We start from the raw sequence: 22,027 nt of genomic DNA on the forward strand, positions 1-22,027 counted from the left end.
CCACAAAGATGTTGTTTTTCATGTTGGATCATGGAGAAGCATCTGCACCATTTGAGCCATGATTGAGAGCCATGTTGTGCCTCTGCTAAGTTGTCACTCAAAATTTACAGTTACTCCTTCCAGTTGGGCGAGCAGCCTTTCAAACCAGACCTGGGGGTTTTCTGTTTTAAGCCTACACACAAAGACCACAGAAAGTGGGCACAGCAGCATGTGTCCCATGGGGATGGTCATGGGGCTCCCCAAGTGGAGGGCCAGTGCAGTGTCAGGAGGGGAGCACAGCACTCCGGAGGTCCTTTCTCCCTCCCTGAGCACCAGGCTGGCCATCCCTCTGCGAACATGGGTCACCAGCTCCCACTGCTCAGTTACACCCCAGCTCCCCTCTCAGAGCAAGCAGGGAGGCCGTCAGTCACCTCTAAGCATTTCCAGGCAAGCCCCTGGTATACGACAGCACACCCAACAGTGTGGGAGCAGAGGTAATACAGGCAGGTGGGGATCCTCCCGCTGTGGTGTTAATGATAGGGGTAGACCTTGGACCGCTCTCCCGGTTGTCAGGGGAACAGCATGGGTTGCTGGCCACCAGAAACATAAAAGAGCAGCAGCAAGTGGGAAAGGAGGCACTGCCGCCTGCCCCGCAGGCTGACCCTACTCCCAGCCGCAGCCGAGCATCCCTGCCTCAGCAAGCTCAGCCAAGCGGGAAGCCAGGCGGTGACGAACCCATCTGCCGGCATTCGGAGAAAGAGTAAGTCACCGTCTTTGTTTTGGCTCTAAAAGGGGGGCTTAAATAACAGAGGAACGTTTAATGGCTTGTATTTTTATGAATGAGGCTGTTTCTCTCCCAGCACTTGCCAGTAACTCTGTTCCTGGCAGGTATTTTTTTTCAGATTCGTTGTTTTGTAATCATGGTGTAATAATAGATTCTGCAAAGTTTGTCTTTCATATGTTGCAATTGTTTATATGCTGTATCTGTATGGCTTAGATAATAATTAATAGCTCTATGAATAATAACCACAAAGAACGGTGGAATGATTTTGCTCCATTTTGCAAATACTTCTTTAGGCAAATCTTTAAAGGTGGTAGAAATGTTGGTGGGAATTACTCCAGCTGACAGGACTTGAGTCATTTTATTCAGTTAAAACTGCCTTGAGAAGAGCACTGGAAGAGGAGGATCGGGGAAAGAATAGCTTGGATGTGTGTTTTATTCTGCCATTTCATTTATAAATCAAGCCAGTGATACAGTAAGGACAAAACAAAGTAAATATACCGTCTCTATATAGCTCTAGAGTCTCAATGGCAATGACAACATCCACTACACAAGTGAGTGACTGGGAGCTGAGATACCCGGTACCAGGAGGCCCTACTCCAGAGTTTCAGTCTCCAGCTGCTTAGTGACCATTAATATTTCATTACAGCTTTCTGTCATGCAGCTTTCTCCTCTCACATATTTTTATTCTTAATTTAGGATTTGGACAATAGAAAATAAAGCATTAAAGTATGCTTTTTATACCATTTTCATTCATGAAGTAAGCATTTTGTTTTGGGTTTGGCAAATCTTTAATGTGGTGTAATGCTTAACTTGAACTTTTGTCCAGGTCAGGTTAGAAAGGGCACTGGGAAATAATAACAAAAAAGTTCCAGTCAGGCTTTCTTTCTTAAAGTTCATTCAGTGTAAGTACCCTTACTCCAGGGAGTAGTTAGTTCAACATAAAAATATTAGAACTTCAGAAAGTGGTTTTAAAATTAATTTCAGTACCTCAGTGTTCAAGTGCTCTGCTTGAGCCACCAGGGATAACTCTGGTTTTCAGGCGGTGCTGACCACTCATCCTTGGAACACCTGATGTCCCAGAAGGTGTCCCTTTCTGAGGACAGATGAATAAACAGGGACTTGATTGCACATACCTTACAATTTAAAAAGTACTTGTATGAAAATGTGATGCACTTGTGCATTCGTGAGTATACAAATTCACCCTTACCTGTGTATGCACTTTTTTTTTTTAATACTCAGACTTTAAATCACAGGAAGCACAAGCCCCCTAACATTGTAGCTTACATACATTCAGCGCATTCAGAGTCAGCACCAGTACTGAAGGAAATTGTATTTGCTAAAGCTTCTCTTTTACAAAAATAAATAAAATTAGTCTATTGGAAGGCAAAAGTCTAGATCGTTCAAGAAGCTAACAAGGAAGTTATTGAAAAGTACTAATCGATCATTTAGAGTAGAAGTAATATCTTTTCACAGTGCAACATACAACTGTGTACTCTGGGGCCTCTCTTTAACACAAAGCCAGGGCATGATTTTGTATTCCTGACACCTTTGTGGTACAGGGCTCTCTCATAAGCAACAGGACAAGAGTTCAAGCCACTAGTGCTTCTATTATTTGAAAGCTGCAGAAGGCACTGCAGACAAATATCAAACAGCCAACAGACTGGAATAGCTGCCTGGTTAGACAGCAACAGGAAGAAACTTATTTTTCCATAATGCCTTCCCTCTGAGACTCTTAAAGCACTTCATAACCACTGAATAGAAAACGGACTTGTAGTCATAGGTTGCACTAGGAAGCAGGATGGAGGCACACCACCATAATGGCACTGCTAGAAATAAAATTCTGATTTTCCATTTTATTAGATCAGGTTTATACCACTGTTTTCAATCCAGTTTACACAGGTGTAATGACAAATCCTGCCTATGGTGCTCAAGTGGGTAAGGTATGTTTGATCTGCTACTGCTTTGTAAAGCTGTGAAGAACAGTGCTCTCCTCCCAAGCTGGTAAAGCTTTATACCACTTTCTTCTCACTTTTCATTTATGTAAATGCTTATCCTGATGCAATTCAAAGGTGAATACCCAGCCCAGTGTGTGTCAGCCTTCCTGGACAGCATGTACTGTGCACACCTCCAAGCTGGAATAGCTCCAGCTCTGTTCTGGCAAAGCAAATCCTGCCACTCATCTTGGTCCCCCACTCTTTATCAGGAAAAGTGCAGACTGCATGTGTGAAGCGGCGCATGAAAATGAAGGCCTTACACACGCACCCCTTCTACTCTCTCAGCGTTGGGAATAATCAGGCTGTGACCTGCCGAGGGTGACCATTATCCAGGGAAAAAAGGGAGGTATCACCACTCCTAATTCTTTGGGAGGACAAGACTTCCTCCTTTCCCTTGAGTTTTCTGCTATTAATCTGCCTCCCTGCAGTTAAATGTCACAACTTTCCCCGCTGTAACATTTGCCTCCAGTATGGACAGAAGCTTTGCATGGGATGGACAGCCTTGACAGTTTTGCAGAGGTGTTTTTAGATGAATTGTCTGTGCCAGAGTCTGTGTACATCTGAATACCAAAATACCCATACAGGAACACTTTCAAGAGTCTCTGTGTTGTTCAAGTTCAATGCAACGGAAGTGCCTATTTTATCTTGCATTTTTGTCATGCTGGGAAGGAATTTGTTCTGCTACACTTGACAGCACCACCGCTACAGCACTGGCTGCTCAGCCTAAAGGTAGCAGCCCAGACTTTTACTGCACAAGCAAATGCAAATACAATTTTCAAGTTATTGACAACAATCATGGATCATGCTGCAGCCTGGAAGTCTGTAGAACGTCAGCTTTTATCACAAAGTTATTTTCCTACTTTTATCTGTGGAGTAAGTAAATAAATATGGTAATTGTTTAAACAAAGAGATGGAAAACAAAATACCTCTCTCTCTGCCATCAGCCCACTTAGGGAAATCCTGAAACTCCCACACAGTAAAAAGGTCAAATGAAGCATTTTGTTTCCCTCAAGGCCTGAGCCTCCCTAGAGCTTTCTGGGCAGATAATGTAGCTACTCTGGGTGAAAACTCAGACTAGACTTATTAAGGGAGTGACTCTTTGCATTTTATATAACCCTTTACATTTTCCTGTAATCTTGTATTTTAACACCTTCTTAGTTCAGCAGATATTAAAAGCTAACCTCACCCTTTCTCATGTACACACCACTCTGCAAAACAGAGATGGGGGTTTTTTTAGTTACAATTTAACAATAAAATTGTTTTTTCCAGAAGATCCGATAGGCTTTCAAGCAAATTGTAAGCATTATCTTTGAGCCAAAAAAAAAAAAAAAAGAGTTCAGTTTACTCTTTCAAATGCCAAAGAAATTGCACTTCAAAAACCTCCAGTTAGTTATGATGCGAACACAGCAGAGTCACCCAACAGTAGCCCTGCGCAGCCTTTCAAAATCCCTTTTTCAACAAACATTTTACAGGTCAGATGAAGGTAAGCCTGGAGCGTGCTTTGCTCCTTAGAGTAGCAGGACATCATCTGTGCTCCTCTTCCCCGTCTCCCTTTTGAGGTTTCTGCACAGCAGGAGAGTAATGCATTGGCCCCACTGAGATCAGCCCAGTTAAACTGCTCTACCTACCTCCTTGCTGCCACCTTTACTCTGAAATGTATTTTTTTACACACCCCTCCCATACCTGCATGCAAACAGGCAAAGAAAGAGGCAGTGTTCATAGTCCTTCTAAATGCTTTTGGCGTTGTCCAGCCTTTCACGCTATTTTGATCTAAATTGGATGGTTTTGGTATTCATCCTGTGTACATTACTCAAGCTGCACAAGATTATATGGATTTAAGCTCCTCTTTGCTTAATACAGCACTTTCACATACGCACATGTTAACACAAGTGATCAATGAGGGGTTTTAATTAGGTTTTTTTCTGAATAGAAAATGGAAGAAAGCACCCTGTGAAGAAATTAATTGCATAGGCTTGGGACTTCCATTGAATAGGATTAACTTTCCTTGAGACAGTAGCATTCTCACAAAACAGTCAAAGGCTTTTTATTGCTTTTTTGCAGTTTTCCTAATACACAGATCTGCAAGTAGCAAAAAAAAGAAAAAAAGGGGGGGGGAATGATCAAAGTAAATTCAGAAACTTGAAATGATACTATTACTAAATAAGCATGGAAAATCTCCTTTAGCTATCAAAACCTGTGAAGAAAATGGAGCAGGGATGGAATCTCATACTAGAAAACTTTTGGGATAAAAAGTAATAAAACAGGGGTTTCAATTCTGGAAAGAGGATACACATCTAAAAACATGGATGGCTGAAGTCCTCAGACTGGAACAATCTTCTGCTGGTATCTGTCTCATCTGATTCTCACTTGAAAGGCCTCCCACTCAGGACAAAAATGAAAGATTATTTGCTATATTTAGATCACTCACAGCTGTTTTTTTCAGAAGCAGGTTATTGCTATTGGAAGCAAGTAAAATTTCCCTAAAATAATTAGGATTTTTGTTTGCTGCTAAGCAGAGAATGAAGCTTTTCTTCTCCCCTCCCTAATGCAGAGATCCCAGCTCCAAAGTGGTGGCTGCCTTACCCCTCCCCAGGCCAGCACTGCAGGCTGGAGGGACTCCAAGGCAGCTGCTGGGATCTAGTTTTTCTCCAGTTTTTGCATGGAAGGAACAACTCTTTACTGAACAACAAATATTGGATTGGATGTAAACCACACAAATCAGAAGCCAAAGCAGAAGCAGAATGGACGGCTCTTCTAGAGAAATGTTGTTCTTCTTCTGTTACTTCCTGTCAAGACATGTTTGTAAAGTTAGCAAAAAACCTGCCCCAGGACCTCAGCTTTGTACTCTTTCTGTACACTGTCCTGCCCTATTAAAGAGCTTCCTGATTTGTTGAGGAAGGCTTGCTACTCTTTACTTCTCCTTCATTCCTCCATCCTATCTCCGGGCAGCATTTGCCTCTCCTCCACCAAGCCTCTTATCACCACCTTTCCCATTTCTTCTCTCTACAGCTGCCTCCTCCACTCACAGCTACCTCCTTGTTCCACCACACAGGCTGCTGTGGTTTCCTCATCCACCTGCATCTGCCAAGTCTGTGGTCTGGGGTTTAGGTACTGTGTCCAGGTACTCATAGACATGCTTTACTACAGACTTAGGTAGTTGTTATGGAGTTGCTTTTGGTGATGACCCTTCTTCACTGTTCTCGAAGTATTCAGCTAAACAGACCTGGTAATAAAAAAAAGCCCTCCAATTTGGGAAGATGCAAGAGCTTCCCTTCAATGACAAGGAAGACTTTTCTAACAGAGTCTATGAGGAAAACCAGACGGTAGCTTTAGACTGCAGGAAGCTTAAATGCCAGATGAAGAGCAAGAAGATGATGATTAACATCTTCAGGCCAATTAAGAATCTCTTGATCTTGAACATATCCCACTTTCAACTCCCTCTTTCCCAGAAAGCCCTTGCAGTGGCAGAGTTTCTATCAGTATTCTTTTTGTAATTGCTGAACCTTTGCCTTCCAATACACGAACTGAGGTATCTCTCCAATTCTTACAAACCAAAATCCACACTTCAAAATCTTTCTGAGGTGTTTTAAATGCTGTAATTGGCAGGTAACCACTGGGAAACCGCTGACAGCTCTTTGGAGGAGAACCAGATCAACTATCAGTAATTCCCACAGGCTAGTGGTACTCTACCAGTGCTCGGTAAAGTTGGGTGACTGCTTACCCTGGCATAAGAAAAAGCAGGCATAAGAAAAGACCTCTGGGGCAATACAGTCAAATTACTATTCAAGGCACTGAGTCGTTCTCATACACTGATTTAATTTTTTACTTCATTCTCAAACACTAAATGCTTACTACATTGTGACTCTGGACAGCAAGGCAGTGTGGGGCGTATGACTCAGCAATTTATCTACCAGTTTTACTCGCCTCTTGTTTTTTTGACTTCTAATTGTATTTCCAAAACCGGACCACATAAAGATGGAAAGGGGAGGAAAGTAGACTTTACCTCCAATTTACCTGTGCAGGGGGTGGATTTGTTGAAGGTTGCAGCTGTAACACAAACTGACTGGTAACTGGTAAAAGGAAACGTTGCAATCACAGCGCACACTTACAAACACTGTGTAATTGTTAGCTGACTGTATGAGACTAACTTAGAAAAAGTATCAGTGCAGTTGAGTGAAGGGCATGTTATTACACCCCACCTATGCCTCATTTGAAACATAGTTGTTTGGGATGTTGTTAGAAATAATATCACCATGAGGAAACCATGTTGTTAGAATAAACCACCATTGGTTTGGACAAATTATTTCTTCGCTGCATTGGACAGAGATGAGCCCAAGGCAGTATTACTTCTGCTGGAGGTCATCTTGCAGCCTGGTAGAGCTCTAGACGCTACCTGAAAGTTTAAACCAAGCCTTCAGCAATAGCACAAGACTCCTGTAGCACATACCACATTTAGGCTACAGAGCCATTCTGTGTTTAATCAAAATGTATTTATCAATCAGCTCACTGCAACTCGTTAATTAATAACTTCAATCACTTCTGGTATGAAGTTATGTTACCATTTTTATTACTCCAGCCACTTTCAAGAACTGATGAACATTGGGTATAAGGTTGGACAAGAATGACTGTCTAAAACAGCTGAAATGAACAATTACATGGAAATAAAAAGCAGGCCAGATCCTTCTTAGCTTGAGCTTCTGTGGACAAAGGAGTTATTCTTTGCAGCAGAACAGATATATAAAAGCAAGTAGGTTTTGGTTACCTATCTGTGAGTACCATTTGCCAAGTTCAGATTTGAACTACCATTCTAATTTCCTGAGTTCAGCAATCTTCTAGTACAAACTGGAAAGCTGAAAAATGCTTATATGATTTTTACAGGACTGCGATACCTGCTATGCTATGTTATGCAAGGAAATGTCAAATGGTTTATAGAAACCAGTCGTAAAATCCATTGTGTCAGGTGGATGAGTCATTAAATAGCTATAGACTTAAAAAGTTTTAAGTAGAAACAGCACCCATAGATGTTTTCTTCATAACTATATGATAAGCTTCCTTTTGTCAAAGTTGGTAGCACAGTAGAACAGTAAGACATAGACTCAGTCTGTTGGGTTGTTTTATCACTGAAATGCTGTCTCCTAGCCATAATCAAGGAAAAAGGCTGCAGAACTAGTTGAGCACATGCATATTAAATGCACATGATGAGACTGTTGCTTAGTCTCTGGATATATACTGATTATATTGGAAGTCTAGCTAAGCTTGATTTGAAAATTAGGAAAAAGAAAGAGGCATACCCACCAATTTTCCCTAGAAAATTGTATGGAAATTCTGATCTCAGCATGATCTGATGCATTCTTTGGGTTTCTATAGGTTACATCAAAAATATTTTAGTGAGCTCAGTGGATAAATTATCTCTGTTAAGGGGAGTGGGTAATGCTCGGAGAGAGAGCATGGTGGAGAGATGTAACCCACAGCCCAAATTCTCCAGTTTCCTGAAGATACTCTGTCATTCTTTGTGAATTTGAAGATGATGGAGAACACAGACCCACAACAGGCAAGAGAATCACCCCTTATTTTCTTTCAGCTTAATGGCAATATCTCAACAAAGGGCTGTTGTATATCTCCAAGAGCCCTACTGGACGCATATTAGCAATACAAGCAATCAAAAATACAATTACGAGCAATATAAGGAATCTCTGCAACGGAGGAAGATTTTTGAAAATAACTGTGTTAGCTTTTGCAACATCAAAAATACTTTCTGAGAGACAAAGGGGTTATTCTTTGTGTCGCTCACCATGACATCAACACACGAAATTAAAAAAAAAAAAAAAACAAAAAAACCCAAACATTAACAATTCTGTGTTTCAGTCCTTTCAATGATTAAACTCAGATCACCTCAACCGTGTTGCTTCATATTAACAAGACGTCATCCTGTGGGTGCATACATTCAGGCCCTGGCCCTGTTTTTCAGACCCATGCTCTTATTTGATCCTCTTCTCTCTACATCTTCTACCCTGGCAAAGTCCTGTCCCTCAACTGCCATGTCTGCAACTTTTGCTCCACATTCTTTATTTATCTTCCTCACTGAAACTCAGACTCTTCTGAGCCACCCCTAGAGAAGACAAGCTAAAGACCTCTCCCTGGACTTCTAGTGAAAACAACCTCTTGCTAAGTTGTGACCCCCTTCTCTCCTAACAGTGCCTTGACAGCAGTAATAATTCAAGAAGATACAACTCAGAGTCATCAAGCTAGTGCAGTTAAGTTTTATCTATGTTTTAACTTGTTTCTTCCCTGCAAGGCAGCTCTCCCCACCCCTAAAAATTAAAGCCAACCTTTTCCCAAGCCTTAACCAGTGCAGACAGCAAAGTAATTTGATTAAGAGCCATATAATGCACATTTTTTCTGTAGATAATTGGTAGCTTAAGTAAAGGTGCATTGCAGGTGACTTTGACACACCACGGACAGACAACCTGCAACATATATTTCACTGCTTGTGTATCACTTACCAAAGCCTCACAGAAACTAAATACCAAGAACTGAATTGATAGGAATGTTTCTGTGTTGCAGGGAGCAGAAGATAGCAAGTATTTCTGGAGATAACATTTCCTGGAATGCCAAGATTTAGATTTTTGTTTGGATTTTGATGGACGGAGCCCAAATGCTATCAGCTAAGCTAAACTTGGAAGAGAATTTTCTTTGGTGGGCTGCAAGCTAGTAAAGAACTAAAAGTTATCCACTCTTCAGGTACCTCCAGCTCCAAAGCAGATAAATCCAAATAATTTCATTCAGTTGTGAAACAGTGGTGATATTACAGATTTCTGATTTATAACAACTGCTAGCCATGGTTAAGAGCTGAGAAAATGAGCACAGTGTGGAGGTTTAGTAATAGGATTTTCATTGTAATGCATGATTAGACGCTTAGATACTGGAGACAAAATTAATCTAGCAGTAATGATACCAGAACAGCTACAGCTTGGATAAGTCTGACCTTTGAAGTTAAACATTAGCTAACAGTTGGGCTGGTATTTCTGATATGTTCCACAACATGGATTAAATATTTTAGCATTAAAATGTCTGTATCCTTCACTTAAGAAAACAACATACTAAATTCAGGGAGTACATACAAAATTAAATCACATTTGAGTCATTTACAGTTTGTGTACATTCACACTATATAGGTCTTGTATAAGAATGGCCATAATCTGTCAGACCAAAGATCCGTCTAGTCAAGTAGCCATCTCCATGTGCAGCTGTAAGAAGGTCCATAGGAGAGATTTTGAACAGGGCAAGAACATGGGATACTTACTGCTATAACTTTCTTTGCCTCCAACTATTTTCAGCACAGGGCCTTCTGTAGCCAGGTGTGGTGCTTGCGTACATGATGACAGCAGTGGCCTTCTCCTCACTGAACTTATCCTGTCTTGACTTTGTGAAAACTTTTTGTGTCCCCAACATCCTTTGCTAAGGATCAACAAGTCAGCTGTGACCCTACTGGTTTTATTTGAGATGTCTTCCTCTTGTTCTTGGAAGAAGCAGTGAAAACCTGTTCTTCGCCCACCATATCTATGATATTTGTGCTGTTACAGGCCACCACCATATCCTGCCTCAACCATCTCTTTTCCCACCTAAAGTCCTACCTTACCTAGTCCCACCTTACTTCAAGGGAAGCCCTTCCATATCTTGCCACTCTTGTTGCTCTTCTCTGAACTCCAGTCTTGTGGCATCCTTTCTGAAATGGTGGGATCTGAACTGCACACAACAGGCAAGTGTCAGCAAACAAGTGATTTATGCAGTAGCTCGACAGCACTGTCTCTTTTTTCCCATCATTTTCCTATGACACCTTAACAATTTAATCACTTTTTGACTGCTATTAAGCAATGAGCTGATGTCTTCATGCAACTGTCTATCACAAGCTAAAGACCTAATTCCTGGAAAGGATCTGGTGGTAATGTCTGGCCCAGAGTCCACCATTTCTTAAGTGCAGATTTTTTCTCCCAAGTGCATGTAACTTTCCCTTTTCTTCTTTTCCCATGGATGGCAAAGTCCTGGTCATTTACAAACCACCACAGTTTCTACAGATTCACTGATAGAGGACTGAACTTCGAAGAAAAAAGTTGGACTAGAGGACTGTATTCTCTCTAAGTGAGAAATGTGGATTCTGTCAAGATGTAGTTTTGTCAGCTTTTTCTTTTATTTAATATTAGTCAAAGAACACTCTCATTTGAATTTTCAGCAGGAATTGAGCTTAAAACATTTTGATCTAAATCAGATACCTGGTAAACTACCACGCATATGATAGTGCTAATGACTAGGAGAACTCTCTTGTGCTCTGAAAGACACTTTCTCTTAATTGTCTGTTAAATGACCATGAAGTTTATAGCAGAAGATTCCATTGTCTAATGGTGGAAGACTGAATAACAGACAAAAACAGTCTGTGGTTTTATTATAAATACTATTATTTTCCTGTTTACCTGGTATGTTTCTCCAAAACTGTAGGTTTATTGCCATGTTTTCGGAGGTGCTGCGGACATGCATTCTGGACATGGATCAATCTTTTCACATGCTAAGGACCAAATTCTGCCCAGCACATGCCCTACTGCTGCCTTCACTAGGCCCTGCCACCTTTGGTCAAAATTTGGCTCTAATGACTCTTGGTGCTTCAAAATAATTATAGTCAAATCAGACAAACTTTCCAATATATTCTAATTCATGTTGAGAAATTGCATTCTGCATTGTTTCTTGTACCATCATCTAATAGCAGGCCGGCCAGGAGAATCCAGATGCTCCTGGTAAGAGCCAGGAGCTCTGAAAACCGAAGGGCTGGTAGCTGAGAATCCAGGAGTGCCCACCAAACATGCTCCCAACCATTTGAGGTGGAGCATGCCTGGAATGGAAACTTGCTCCAGTCCGAAGCATGCGTGGAGGTGCTACTTTGCTTTGCCAGGGTAAATGAAAGGGGGCTAGTTGCTGTGCAGAGACAGAGTGAGAGATGGTCCTTGGTCCCCAAAACTTACAGGCTAAGACTGGAGCAGCCGTAGCTTCATATGGATCAAAAGCAGGTTTTATCAGCATACCACAAAGCGCAGAAGGATATGTGCTGCACCCAGCAGTGCTCCTGCCCTTAACCACCCTTTCTCTCTTCCCCTTTGCCCAGTGAATCCCCCACTCAGTTTAAGGGGAAGGTTATCACAACCCTTACTTAGCAATTCCGGTGTAGAAAAAAACATTTGTCTTTAGCCCTTCTCACACTGCCTTACTCGGTGAAGTGGAGAACTGGGTCATTTGCCACCCCTATCTGCTGGGAAGTGGATAAAGAGAAAGCAGAAAGGAGAAAGGAGCAGGACGAGTCCTGCCCTTACCTTCACACTGGGCAGGCTGAGTTGCCGCCTGGATAGAGAAGAGGGTGTCCAAGCTATCCCATAAGCAGATGAAACCGTTTAGAGCAAAAGAGGAGTGGAAGAAGAATCCCAAACATGAAGTCACAATTCATTTTCGGAACCAGTGTAGCTGTGCTCCCCTTCTAATGCAGGACAACCTGCAAAACTGCAATATGGCTCTGAATAGATGAGACAGATAATGAATGGGAAGAGCAAAGTAATATTAAGGGTTGAGTGGTCTTTAGTGTAATAAAGAAATTGTTTTTCCTCAGTAGGTAAAGCCAAGTGATATAATTCACTGAGTAAAAGGAGGAGACACTTAGCAGCTTGGCACCAGTACTAATGAAGCCAATAGCCTTCTCTGCTTTCTCCATTTGGCTGGCTCTCATTTTGGCTGGCTTCCTTGGCACACACATCACTGGCAGTTTTGTGAGAAGTCAGAAGAACCATACGCTAATTTTCACCAAGGAAAACACAATTCGCAACTGCAGCTGCTCAGCGGATATCCATGATTGTGATTACTGCCTGGCAAACTTGATGTGCAATTGCAAAACGGTGCTGCCTTCTACCATGGAAAAAACTACCTACAGCAGCCACCTGACCATTTGGTTCACAGACACCTCTATGCTGGAGATGCTCCTCAATTTCACAAGGGTGTGGGATTTGAAGCTGTCCTTCTGTGGCACCACTCCTCTCCCGACAGAATACTTGGCCATTTGGGGACTTCGAAAGCTCCGGGTAAACAAGGTCATGGGAGGATTCCCAGAGCAGAGCGTAACCATCTACAGCAGCAGCAACAACAAAAAAGAAGACTCGCTTGCAGTGCACAACAAAGACAGGCAACCGCTTGTACATATTTCTTTCCTGGATACCTCGTTTTTCAACGGCTATTCTTTGCTAAAGTCATACAGTGTGGAAAACATCTCTAGTGTCACGGAGCACTTTCCCAGTCTGCTGTACTCTGATGTTTTCTCAACCTCAGATAACGAGAGCTATGTTGTAACATTCATTTACTGAGTTATTTAACATATTCAGTAGTCAGAGGCATGGCCAACTGCTAAAAGAGAGATGGGACTTCTTTAAGTCTGGTTTGGCCAGGGGGAGCTGTTATGGGATGGACAGTCCTGACTGCGATAGCACCCTACAAAGAGGTGTTTAAAGTAAGAGAAACTCAGCAGACTAATTCAGTAAATGCTTTCTTAAGGAAAATGTGAAATGACTGTTTTGGAAAGCATCGGTACAAATTTGTTTTATGTATTGTAAGCTAAGAATTAAAATCTGCAGATAAATTTTGTTTCAAGACTGTGCCTCAGAGAGAAAAAGACATCTTTGTCTCTTGGCATGTTGGATGAGCCGACACCTGCAATTTCCCCAAATGCAGGGAACTTGACTTCATCTTTTGTGATAATGGCAAGCTCTGCTCATGTTCTCCCCTATGAGAAAGGAGGAAGACCCCATCCAACGACTCTCGTCTGATAAGGGAGGTGAGGCTTCTGGCAGACCTGTAGCAAACAACTTTCAGATGCATTGTGGGCGAAAGATTGCCATCCCCTGAAAAACAGACATCAGGACTATTTACCTAGCCCAAAGTCTGCTCCTTGCCCGTGTCTGCAAGATTTGCGTTCTATAAGATACGATTAAGGCCGGGACCTACCCATACAATACAGTAAAGGCTTTGGAATAGCAAGTCCTAACAGTCTTGCCTTGCCAGCAAAGGATTACATGAAATTGGGACAAAATATGTGAACTGAGGGGAAAGACTATCAAGACTCTGAGGCACCAACGAATTTGCCTCAACAACTTTAAAAAGTTTTTCTAAAACTGTAATCAATGATGCAGCAGTTTTGCTGGTAAGCACATGGGTGTTTGAAGGCTGGGGATTTAACTTAATTTAACTCAACCAGAGAACCATTAAATCAGCTGTTGTAAAGATGTTGTTTCCTTTGTCAGCACCTTGGCAACAAACCGTAAGCCTTCTCCCCAAATCACAAGTATTTCTAGTGATACCTCCCATGATTGCACGACAAGTTGCAAAATGGTTAGGAGCTGGAGCTGGGCTGACAGAGATTGGCAGTGGTGGTGGTGTTCTGAGCACGTTACATGTCTGGAATGTATTACAGATACAGGCAGATAATTCATACTGTCTGCCCAGGAATCGCATGCTCTATCTGTGCAACCTTGCCTTCACAAACCGGCTAGTCACTAATCCCACCCAGGTTAGCATTGAAAAAAAAAAGAGCTGGAACACACACAAATAAATTGATTTCTAAATGTTACCAACCCTCTCTTCAAGATCTGGGAAAATCAAACATAAATGACCTCAGTGAATTCACTAAGGCTCTGCTGCCCTCTAGTAAAAACCGTGCTGAATAACACAGTCCTTCCACACGGCCGTGACAGCAGTGGTTGGCTGCTGTTGCTGTTCGAAATTCACACGTGCAGCAGCAACTGAGAACGTATGTATTCTGACCCTGTTGGCAAGAAACCATGAGATTGATAAATCCATGGGCTTCCTAACACTTCATATTGCAGTCTCAGTTACTTTTGCCACTGTAGTGTTCTGAATAAGGCTGACATAAAAGACCTTTTACTCCTGTGCCCAAGTAAGCACTGCAGAGATTTTCCTGGAATCAGGAAGAAAATCCTCCTCTCAATTATATGTGCAGCAGAAATCCATGGCACCAATATTGCAGTAATCTTTTCAACTCCCCTGTTCTTCTCCAGCAGATACCAAGAACCTGTTTCTCCCAATTTCAACTTTACATGGTTTTGCCATATGAAAGTACTGCATTAAAAGTTTGCAGAATTCTTTCAGGGCAATGCATACAAAACATATTCCACATATGTTGGGAGTATTATTAATTCTGTTTCTTTTGTCTGCATGTAAACTACACACAGCGGTACATTAACCATCACTCTGCAGAAATAACTATATGCTTTTGTGCATGTTTTAAATCCCAGTGTAACACGCTCACACTTAACCACAGTCAACACCCTATGGCATTTGACCATTTCTTTATAGCAGTTAATATTTATATACACAATGGTTTCATTCTCCACATATCAGGTTCAACCTGTATGCAGTTGCCAGTCTTTTAACCCTGATGCACGATTACTGGACATGCCAATCAATGCAAACCGAGTCAATTTTTTCACATCAGAAAAAAATGGAGATCCGAGCTGTAAAATTACAGTTCTCCTTCCTATTACTAATTCTGGTGTGACTTTGGGGAGTCAATACGGACTGAGAACAGCACGAAGGTAATGAAATGCTTTCTACAGGTCTTTGCACTTGCTGCACCTCCTGCTAGGCAGGTTCCCAAGGCGGCTGGCAAGGACGGGCCGCAAGGGAGTCTGTCCCTCCTGCTACGGCGGGAAGGCCGGAAGGAGGTCCTTCCAGTCCCCAACAGTTGTACGAGAAGAGCCCGTCTTTAATGAGTCCAGCGATATTTTGGCATCTACCACCAAACTTGTGCTTTTCGTTTTAGGCAACATGGTGGCCACCACGGCTGGCTGGAGCGGCTTCTGAGGGTGAAACCGCACCCCATAGGGCCCTGCACATGAAAAATGATGCTATTTCGCCCTAGGGAAGACGACCGCCGCATTATTCCCTGCCCTCCCCGCCCCCAACTCCGAGCCAGAGGCTAGTATTTCCTCAGGGAGGCAGAGGCCGTGCAGCGCTGGAGAGCGAGGCCCGGCCCTGGCCGCTGAGGAGACGAGGACAGGGGCAGTACGGAGCCCGGGCACCCGCATCCTCCCCAGGCACACGCCGCCGCAGTCCCCAAGCTCGTTACGGAAATCGGGCCCGGCGGGGCGGGGATAGGGGTGGGAAGGCCGAGGATCGGCGCCCCCGACGCCGGGTTCGGGGACATCGGCCAACCCCCGACCCCTCCCTGCAATGGCGCGCTCCCACGGGGGCTCCCGCCCCTTTCTCCACACAAGATGGTGGCGGCGTCGGCCGCTGGGAAAGGAGAGGGGCGGGCGGCGAGGTGGGCCGCTCTATCCCCGGCTCTCTACGCTCCTCGCCGCGCACGCTCTACCCTCCGTCCCCGCCGGCTCTCTATGGTCGGGCGGCCGTTCGCCGCTGGAGGGCGGGCGGCGATGGGCGGCGGGCGGCAGGGGGCGCTGTGGCCGCCGGCGCGGCGGTTATCATGCTCTGGGAGCCGGGCCTGGGCCGCGGCGTGGGGTGGCGGCGGGAGCGGGTAGTGGTGCCGGAGCGCAGCGGTGCGGGGGTCCGGTGCTCGGCGGGATGTTCCGCAAGGCGCGGAGGGTGAACGTGCGGAAGCGGAACGACTCGGAGGAGGAGGACGAGGAGCGAGACGAGGAGCTGCCTCAGGAGCCAGTGGCCGGGGCGGCGGGGGAAGGGCCCGGCGAGGCCTCCATGGCGCTGGCGGCGGGCGCCGGGCTCCTGCCGCTGCCCGCCGGCTGCGTGCCCCTCGCCCTGCCCGGTAGCCCCGCGGCCTTCGCCTGCGCCGCGGGCTACGGCGCGGCTCTAGGCTTGGGGCTGGGCTTGGTGGGAGGCGACAGGCCAGGCCTGGGGCCTCTGCCGGCCCCCGCCTTCCTGCCCCCGCCGCCGCCGCCGCCGCAGCAGGGCAACGGGCTGCCGGGGTCCGGGCGCCCCAAGGAGAAGAAGCGGCCGCGGGAGAACAAAGAGGTGCCGCGGGCCAGCCTGCTCAGCTTCCAGGACGAGGAGGAGGGTGAGGCGGCGGGCTGCCCGGCCTTTGGCCTCCGCCTGCTGGGGCGGGAGGGGACCCGGAGCTGGGGGGCTTGCAGCGGGCCTCCCACCGTCGTCTGCGCACCCCCCAGCCCCCCACCCCGAGAGAGCCGGGGGCCTTGTTTGTTTATTTTTAATGGCGGTCGGGCCGCCCCGTGTGACATGGGGGTGATGAGGGGTCGCCTAAGAGGGGGTTTGAATCGCCCCGCCGGTTTGAGTGAGGTCTAACGGGCTAGATCGCCCCTGCTTCTGTACTGCGGGCCTGGCCGACTGTTGCACCCACGCGTGTTGCGCTCGCCGCAGCTGGGTGGGTTGCTGGTCAGGGCGCGGGCTTTAGCCTGAGCTGGGTGTGTGAGGCAGCGGGTGCTAGGCCCAGCGGCTGTGCAGCCCCCCTGCCTCCCCCCAGCACCAGCAGCGCTGGTTGAGGAGCATCTTTCCAGCGGCTTTGTGTCCAGTTCGTTCTGGCGTTCGCAGGTCACGTTGGGCTGCCCGTTGTCCGAGCAAGCTGCGTATGAAGCCGTGGGTGTTTTGTTGCAGAGTTAGTTCATCCAGCTGTCTGCCAGGTTCATTAGATTAACCATCACAAATAGTAGAAGTGGTTGAGCAGTTTCTGGACCTCGGCTTTTGGAAAAATAGCATAGTTGTGTTTGTACAGTGCCTCAGCTAATAATTCTGGATTCCAGCAGGTACTGTGCTCATGAATTGGTCCATTCACACTCAGAGAATCTGATTATGGACAACAGTTATTACATATTAAAAATTACCAAAAAACAATCAAAACCCACTCAAACTCCAGAGTTCGTTGCATCTGAGAGGTTCAGGGTGAATGAAAATGAGGAGCTTATTTTTGTGATAGCTTTTGTCAGCAGGAGAGTTAGTATGCATTTTGAATTTTCTTAGAAGGAATTCTCCTGTAATCGCCGGAATTTGGATTCTAAGACTTAGTGATTTGAAATCTTGATAGAAATACCGGACATGTGGAATTACAGCATAGACTTAAATCTAAGCACTTTTGGATTTCCTACATTAAACTTTAATTATTTGGGTTTTTTCTGTGCTGTTTAGTTCTTGAACTTTTTGCATGCCTTTTGGTAGGTGGTAGTGCTGCAGGCATTCAAACTGGTAGTACAACCAAAACCAGCCATTCCCATACTCATTAGCTGTGCGTATGTGTTGCTGTGAAAAGACTGTTGACCCAAAAAAAGATTACAACGGTCAGATTGTGTGTGTACCCTTTCGTGGAACTTCTGCCTTGCTTTTCTCTGACTGTGCTGTGAGTGGGATGAATACACTTGAAAATGACTACAAAAAGGCCCAGTAGATGCGAGTCCACATGCAAGGATATGGGACTGGTTTTGTTGCAACTCTGCAAATGTAAAGTCACATTAAATTATGTTGTTAGTGGCATTTATTAAGTTCTAAGTACAAAATTAAGCCATTTAATAGGTAAGTATGCTTCTTTGTAGGTCTAACGTAATGTTTTCCAACTTTTTTTTAAAGAAACTGAAGAAGTTTTTAAAGTGAAGAAATCAAGTTACAGCAAAAAGATTGTAAAACAATTGAAGAAAGAATACAAAGAAGACCTCGAAAAATCAAAAGTTAGAACAGAAGTCAATTCTCCAACAGACGGTAAGTGCAAAACTGACTAACTTTTGTAATGGGAAAGATGAAGTATTGTAAATACAAATTACTTGTCTTCAAGGTGAATTCTTAGTCTTTTTAGAAGATTTAGCATTTGGAAGTGAAGTAAAGCATGCATTAAATATGTTCATTTGAAACTTACAAACGCTGTTCTGAAGCTAGTAGAGTTCTTTGATTCTCATGGGGAAATTAATGTAGAAGGATGAAATTTCTCAGCTACATGTACTGTTGTCAGTAGACCTCAGTACTTTCTGTTTCAGCTATGTTTGTCAGATGAGTTTCTTCCTACAGAATTAGGAAGGAATTAAATTAGTTTAGAACTGTGTCTGGAGCTTATCTGACAGGATGTGTCCTCGTAATGCATCATCTTGAAAAGAAAGATTTTTGGGGTGAGCAGAGTGATGTTCTCTGTTATTAAGTAAATTACTCAACAGCTGCTTGTTTCAGGACTTGGACCTTAGAGTAGACTTGATGATTAAGATGACAGGATGAAAGTGTTGGAGCAGAAGGATCTTCTAACAATGTACAGTCCTCCAGAGCTTGGGGAATAGGGCCTGGGATGTCAATTTCATTGCACTTCTGCTGTTGGTTTTTGGGAAGCATATTGATTCTTTTTCCAGCTAGGTTTTTCTGTAGAGTAATAACCTATAACACTATAAGCACAAGCTGACAGGCTTATGATCTAAATATTGCAATATTTAAATATGCTGAAGCATATGAGAGTCGAACATGGTCCCATGCAGAAAATTGCCCTTTTTAAAGTCAATTAAATTAGTCTTCTAAAAAGGCTTTGTCTGCATTTAAAAAAACCCACAAATTCTTTCTTATTAGAATCTCTAAGTTGCTTATGTGGGAGTATGGGGCATAAGCAAAACCAGGAATTATAATTTCTGTGGCTAATGTTCAGGTGAACTGTGGAAACCTGGATGTGAATTCTTGCTTCTGCCACAAAGATCCTTAAAAAAATTGCATTTTGCACATGGCTAGTGTGTGCTTATTTTCTCTTTATCTGTTTTGCAGTCTCTGTAGTTGGTTTGGTTATAATGCAAAGACCTCGTAGCTGCGACTGAGTCAGTAGTCTGGCTTCTGTAAAAAAATGCTGAAGTCTGCAAACTCAGATATGTGCAACTTGGATTGGATAGCTGGATTTAACATGTTTTTTATGTAATATTTGAACCTGCTGCCTGTATCTGTATGTTACCTAGCTAACGTAGGGTAATGTTGCACGCAGCCCAAGAGGAAAATGAAAGGGCTCTTTTGAAATGAGTGTGTTCTTGTGGAAAGACTTGCTGTAACACAAACAGAGCTTTCTAATTACATGTGTAAGAGGCTGTGTGAAGGCTGCACGTCTGATCTTAATTATTGAGTTCCCTCATGTTTTTTAATACTTGGCAATATGTAGAATTTTTAGAGGTGGTTGGGGTGTCTGCTTTGTCAAATTTTATTTTGAGGGGATGTCAGTGACTTAATCAGAGCTAGGAAGGCATGTTTTACTAGATCTCAGACAACAAAATTATCATTTAACTTTTTAATTTGATTTTTACTTTTGGTGGTTAGACCTTAAAAATACTTCCAGGTGGTCTTTATAAAAAGAGTAAAACATGGGCTTTGTTGTCTCACCAGTCGAACCACTGCTAGAAAAGACAGGACAGATTAAGGATATAGGTCAAGAAGATGGGACTGCAAACAGTGAGCATGGTGAAGAAGAAATGGAAGTTGAAAGCGAGAAGGAAGAAGAAAAACCAAAAGCTGGTGGGGCTTTTTCAAGTGCTCTGTCATCACTGAATGTTCTCCGCCCAGGTTGGTTATTGTAACGTGTCTGATATGTTAACAAATGCTTTAGCCAGCATTTACAGCAGACTGATGTGTTTGAGAGATGAGGAAATACTTTCCAGCATTATATCCAGTATCTGAGAATTCAGGAAACTGCTACTTCCCAAAGCTGTTCAATTTTACAAGCCTTATGAGAGAAAATGTTTTACTGTAGAATGCTTCATCTTGATCTCAGAGCAGGAATTTGTCTCTCAAATTCCTTGACAAAACTGTTAAGAAAATCTAGATTTGGAATAGGTGACTTGAAATGGATTTTAACTGCTTTCAATTAAAATTCTTTCTTTAGTTCAGATGTCTCAGTTACAGGTCTGCAAGATATCTCAAATGTTTTCCTATCTCGTTTTGCCTAATGATGTTCAAGTCGGGCCCTGCGGCCAAAGAAATCAGTCTGAGAAAGTATTTTTGAAACTAGTTTACAAATTGTTAGCTAAATCATGGTAGCCTGCTCCCCAAATAGAAGGTTGATGTCCTGGGTCCACAGTCTTGGCCATATTTAAATGGAAAAAGAACTTCCTAGTTGACTCCCAAATAATTTTTACTTTTAGGGATAATCGCAAAGTGGTGCGATATGTACGTTGTTGCATCTCTAAAGATATTGCTGGCTTGACTAGAGTATCTCATGTCAAGTATAAAGAGAATCTGAAATTTAACCTTTTGTGCGTGCCTAATCAAAGGTGTGGTAAAAATTATTCACGTTTCAAAAAATTTATTTTTGGAGACTGTTCTTTATGACTTATGTAAGTTGCATTAATTTTGTGCTAGAGGTTTTAGATTTTTTTAATTAGGTCAGCTTTTCTTGTTTCCCTTTGATTGTATAGTCTTTTCATATTAGATTTGTCTGGTTTAGTGCCCTCTTAATCTCTGAGCTGCCATCATATTTTGAAATGGCCAGTGTTTTTTGTTCCCCGAAATAAGAAGAGTTGGGAGCAATATCAGGATGGGAAGTGACAGAGTCAAGAATCTTGTTTCCTTCATCCCTTTACAATAGTCAGCTCCTGTCAAGGGCTTCCTGTTCTTTAGGAATATTTCCCATAGGAACACCAAGCTCCTGCTCTTACGGCACATGAGCTGCTGGAAGCAGAGCCAGGCTTTTTGGGAAAGATGCCAGCCTTGAGGGTTTCTGGTCAGAAAGTTTGCATGTGCAGCTTGTGAGTTGCTTGCAAATGTTTCTGTGAGTATGGATTTTTTTTTTCCCTCTCATTTTTTTCTGTTTGCAAAGATGATTTGGTAGGGTGGCAAAGATGAGTAATAAGAAGTCGTAATACCTGTTTCGTTGCAGTGGTTGTTTAACGGTGCAAACGTCTGTCTCTAGGAGAAATTCCAGATGCTGCTTTTATTCATGCCGCTAGGAAAAAGCGTCAAATGGCTCGTGAACTCGGAGACTTTACTCCCGTTGACAGTGAACCAGGTAAAGGCCGCCTTGTTCGAGAAGATGAAAATGATGCCAGTGATGATGAAGATGATGACGAGAAGAGGAGGATAGTTTTTACAGTGAAGGAAAAATCCCAAAGGCAAAAGATTGCTGAGGAAATAGGTAAAACCTTTTTAGAAGGAAAACTGATAAAGGTTTTCACTGTTTTCACTGCAAGTGCTCCCATTTGACATTTTTAAACAGCGCGTTTTTTTCAAACAGGCATGAATCTGGAGTTGTATTCCATTTCTAAGGAGAAGTACTGCATAAAGGAATCTCTACAAAATTTTGAGCACA

General features: G+C 43.4%; 2 protein-coding genes across 4 annotated transcripts in view; both read left to right on the top strand.

Moving 5' to 3' along the window:
- The first annotated feature begins 467 nt into the window (after window positions 1-467).
- EPCIP (exosomal polycystin 1 interacting protein) lies at window positions 468-14,503 on the top strand. Of its 2 annotated transcripts, XM_075081953.1 has the most exons (3): window positions 468-739; window positions 9,322-9,498; window positions 12,404-14,503. In XM_075081953.1, exon 3 carries the CDS (start codon window positions 12,474-12,476, stop codon window positions 13,146-13,148), a length of 675 nt encoding a protein of 224 aa, XP_074938054.1. In that variant the 5' UTR covers window positions 468-739; window positions 9,322-9,498; window positions 12,404-12,473; the 3' UTR covers window positions 13,149-14,503. The 2 variants fall into 2 exon arrangements, with proteins under 2 accessions (XP_074938054.1, XP_074938055.1); XM_075081954.1 differs by lacking the exon at window positions 9,322-9,498.
- Window positions 14,504-16,272: 1,769 nt separating this feature from the next.
- Window positions 16,273-22,027, top strand: part of PAXBP1 (PAX3 and PAX7 binding protein 1) — a 28,133-nt gene continuing 22,378 nt past the window's right edge. The window contains exons 1-4 of one of the 2 annotated variants that reach the window (XM_075100933.1): window positions 16,273-16,828; window positions 18,346-18,474; window positions 20,110-20,286; window positions 21,632-21,853. In XM_075100933.1, the coding sequence (XP_074957034.1) occupies window positions 16,381-16,828; window positions 18,346-18,474; window positions 20,110-20,286; window positions 21,632-21,853 (976 nt within the window). In that variant the 5' untranslated portion in view covers window positions 16,273-16,380. The remainder of the gene's footprint in view (window positions 16,829-18,345; window positions 18,475-20,109; window positions 20,287-21,631; window positions 21,854-22,027) is intronic. The other variant, XR_012661798.1, reaches the window with a different exon arrangement.

The sequence above is a fragment of the Phalacrocorax aristotelis genome, chromosome 1, assembly GCF_949628215.1.
Source record: "Phalacrocorax aristotelis chromosome 1, bGulAri2.1, whole genome shotgun sequence".
NCBI classification, from domain to species: Eukaryota; Metazoa; Chordata; class Aves; order Suliformes; family Phalacrocoracidae; genus Phalacrocorax; species Phalacrocorax aristotelis.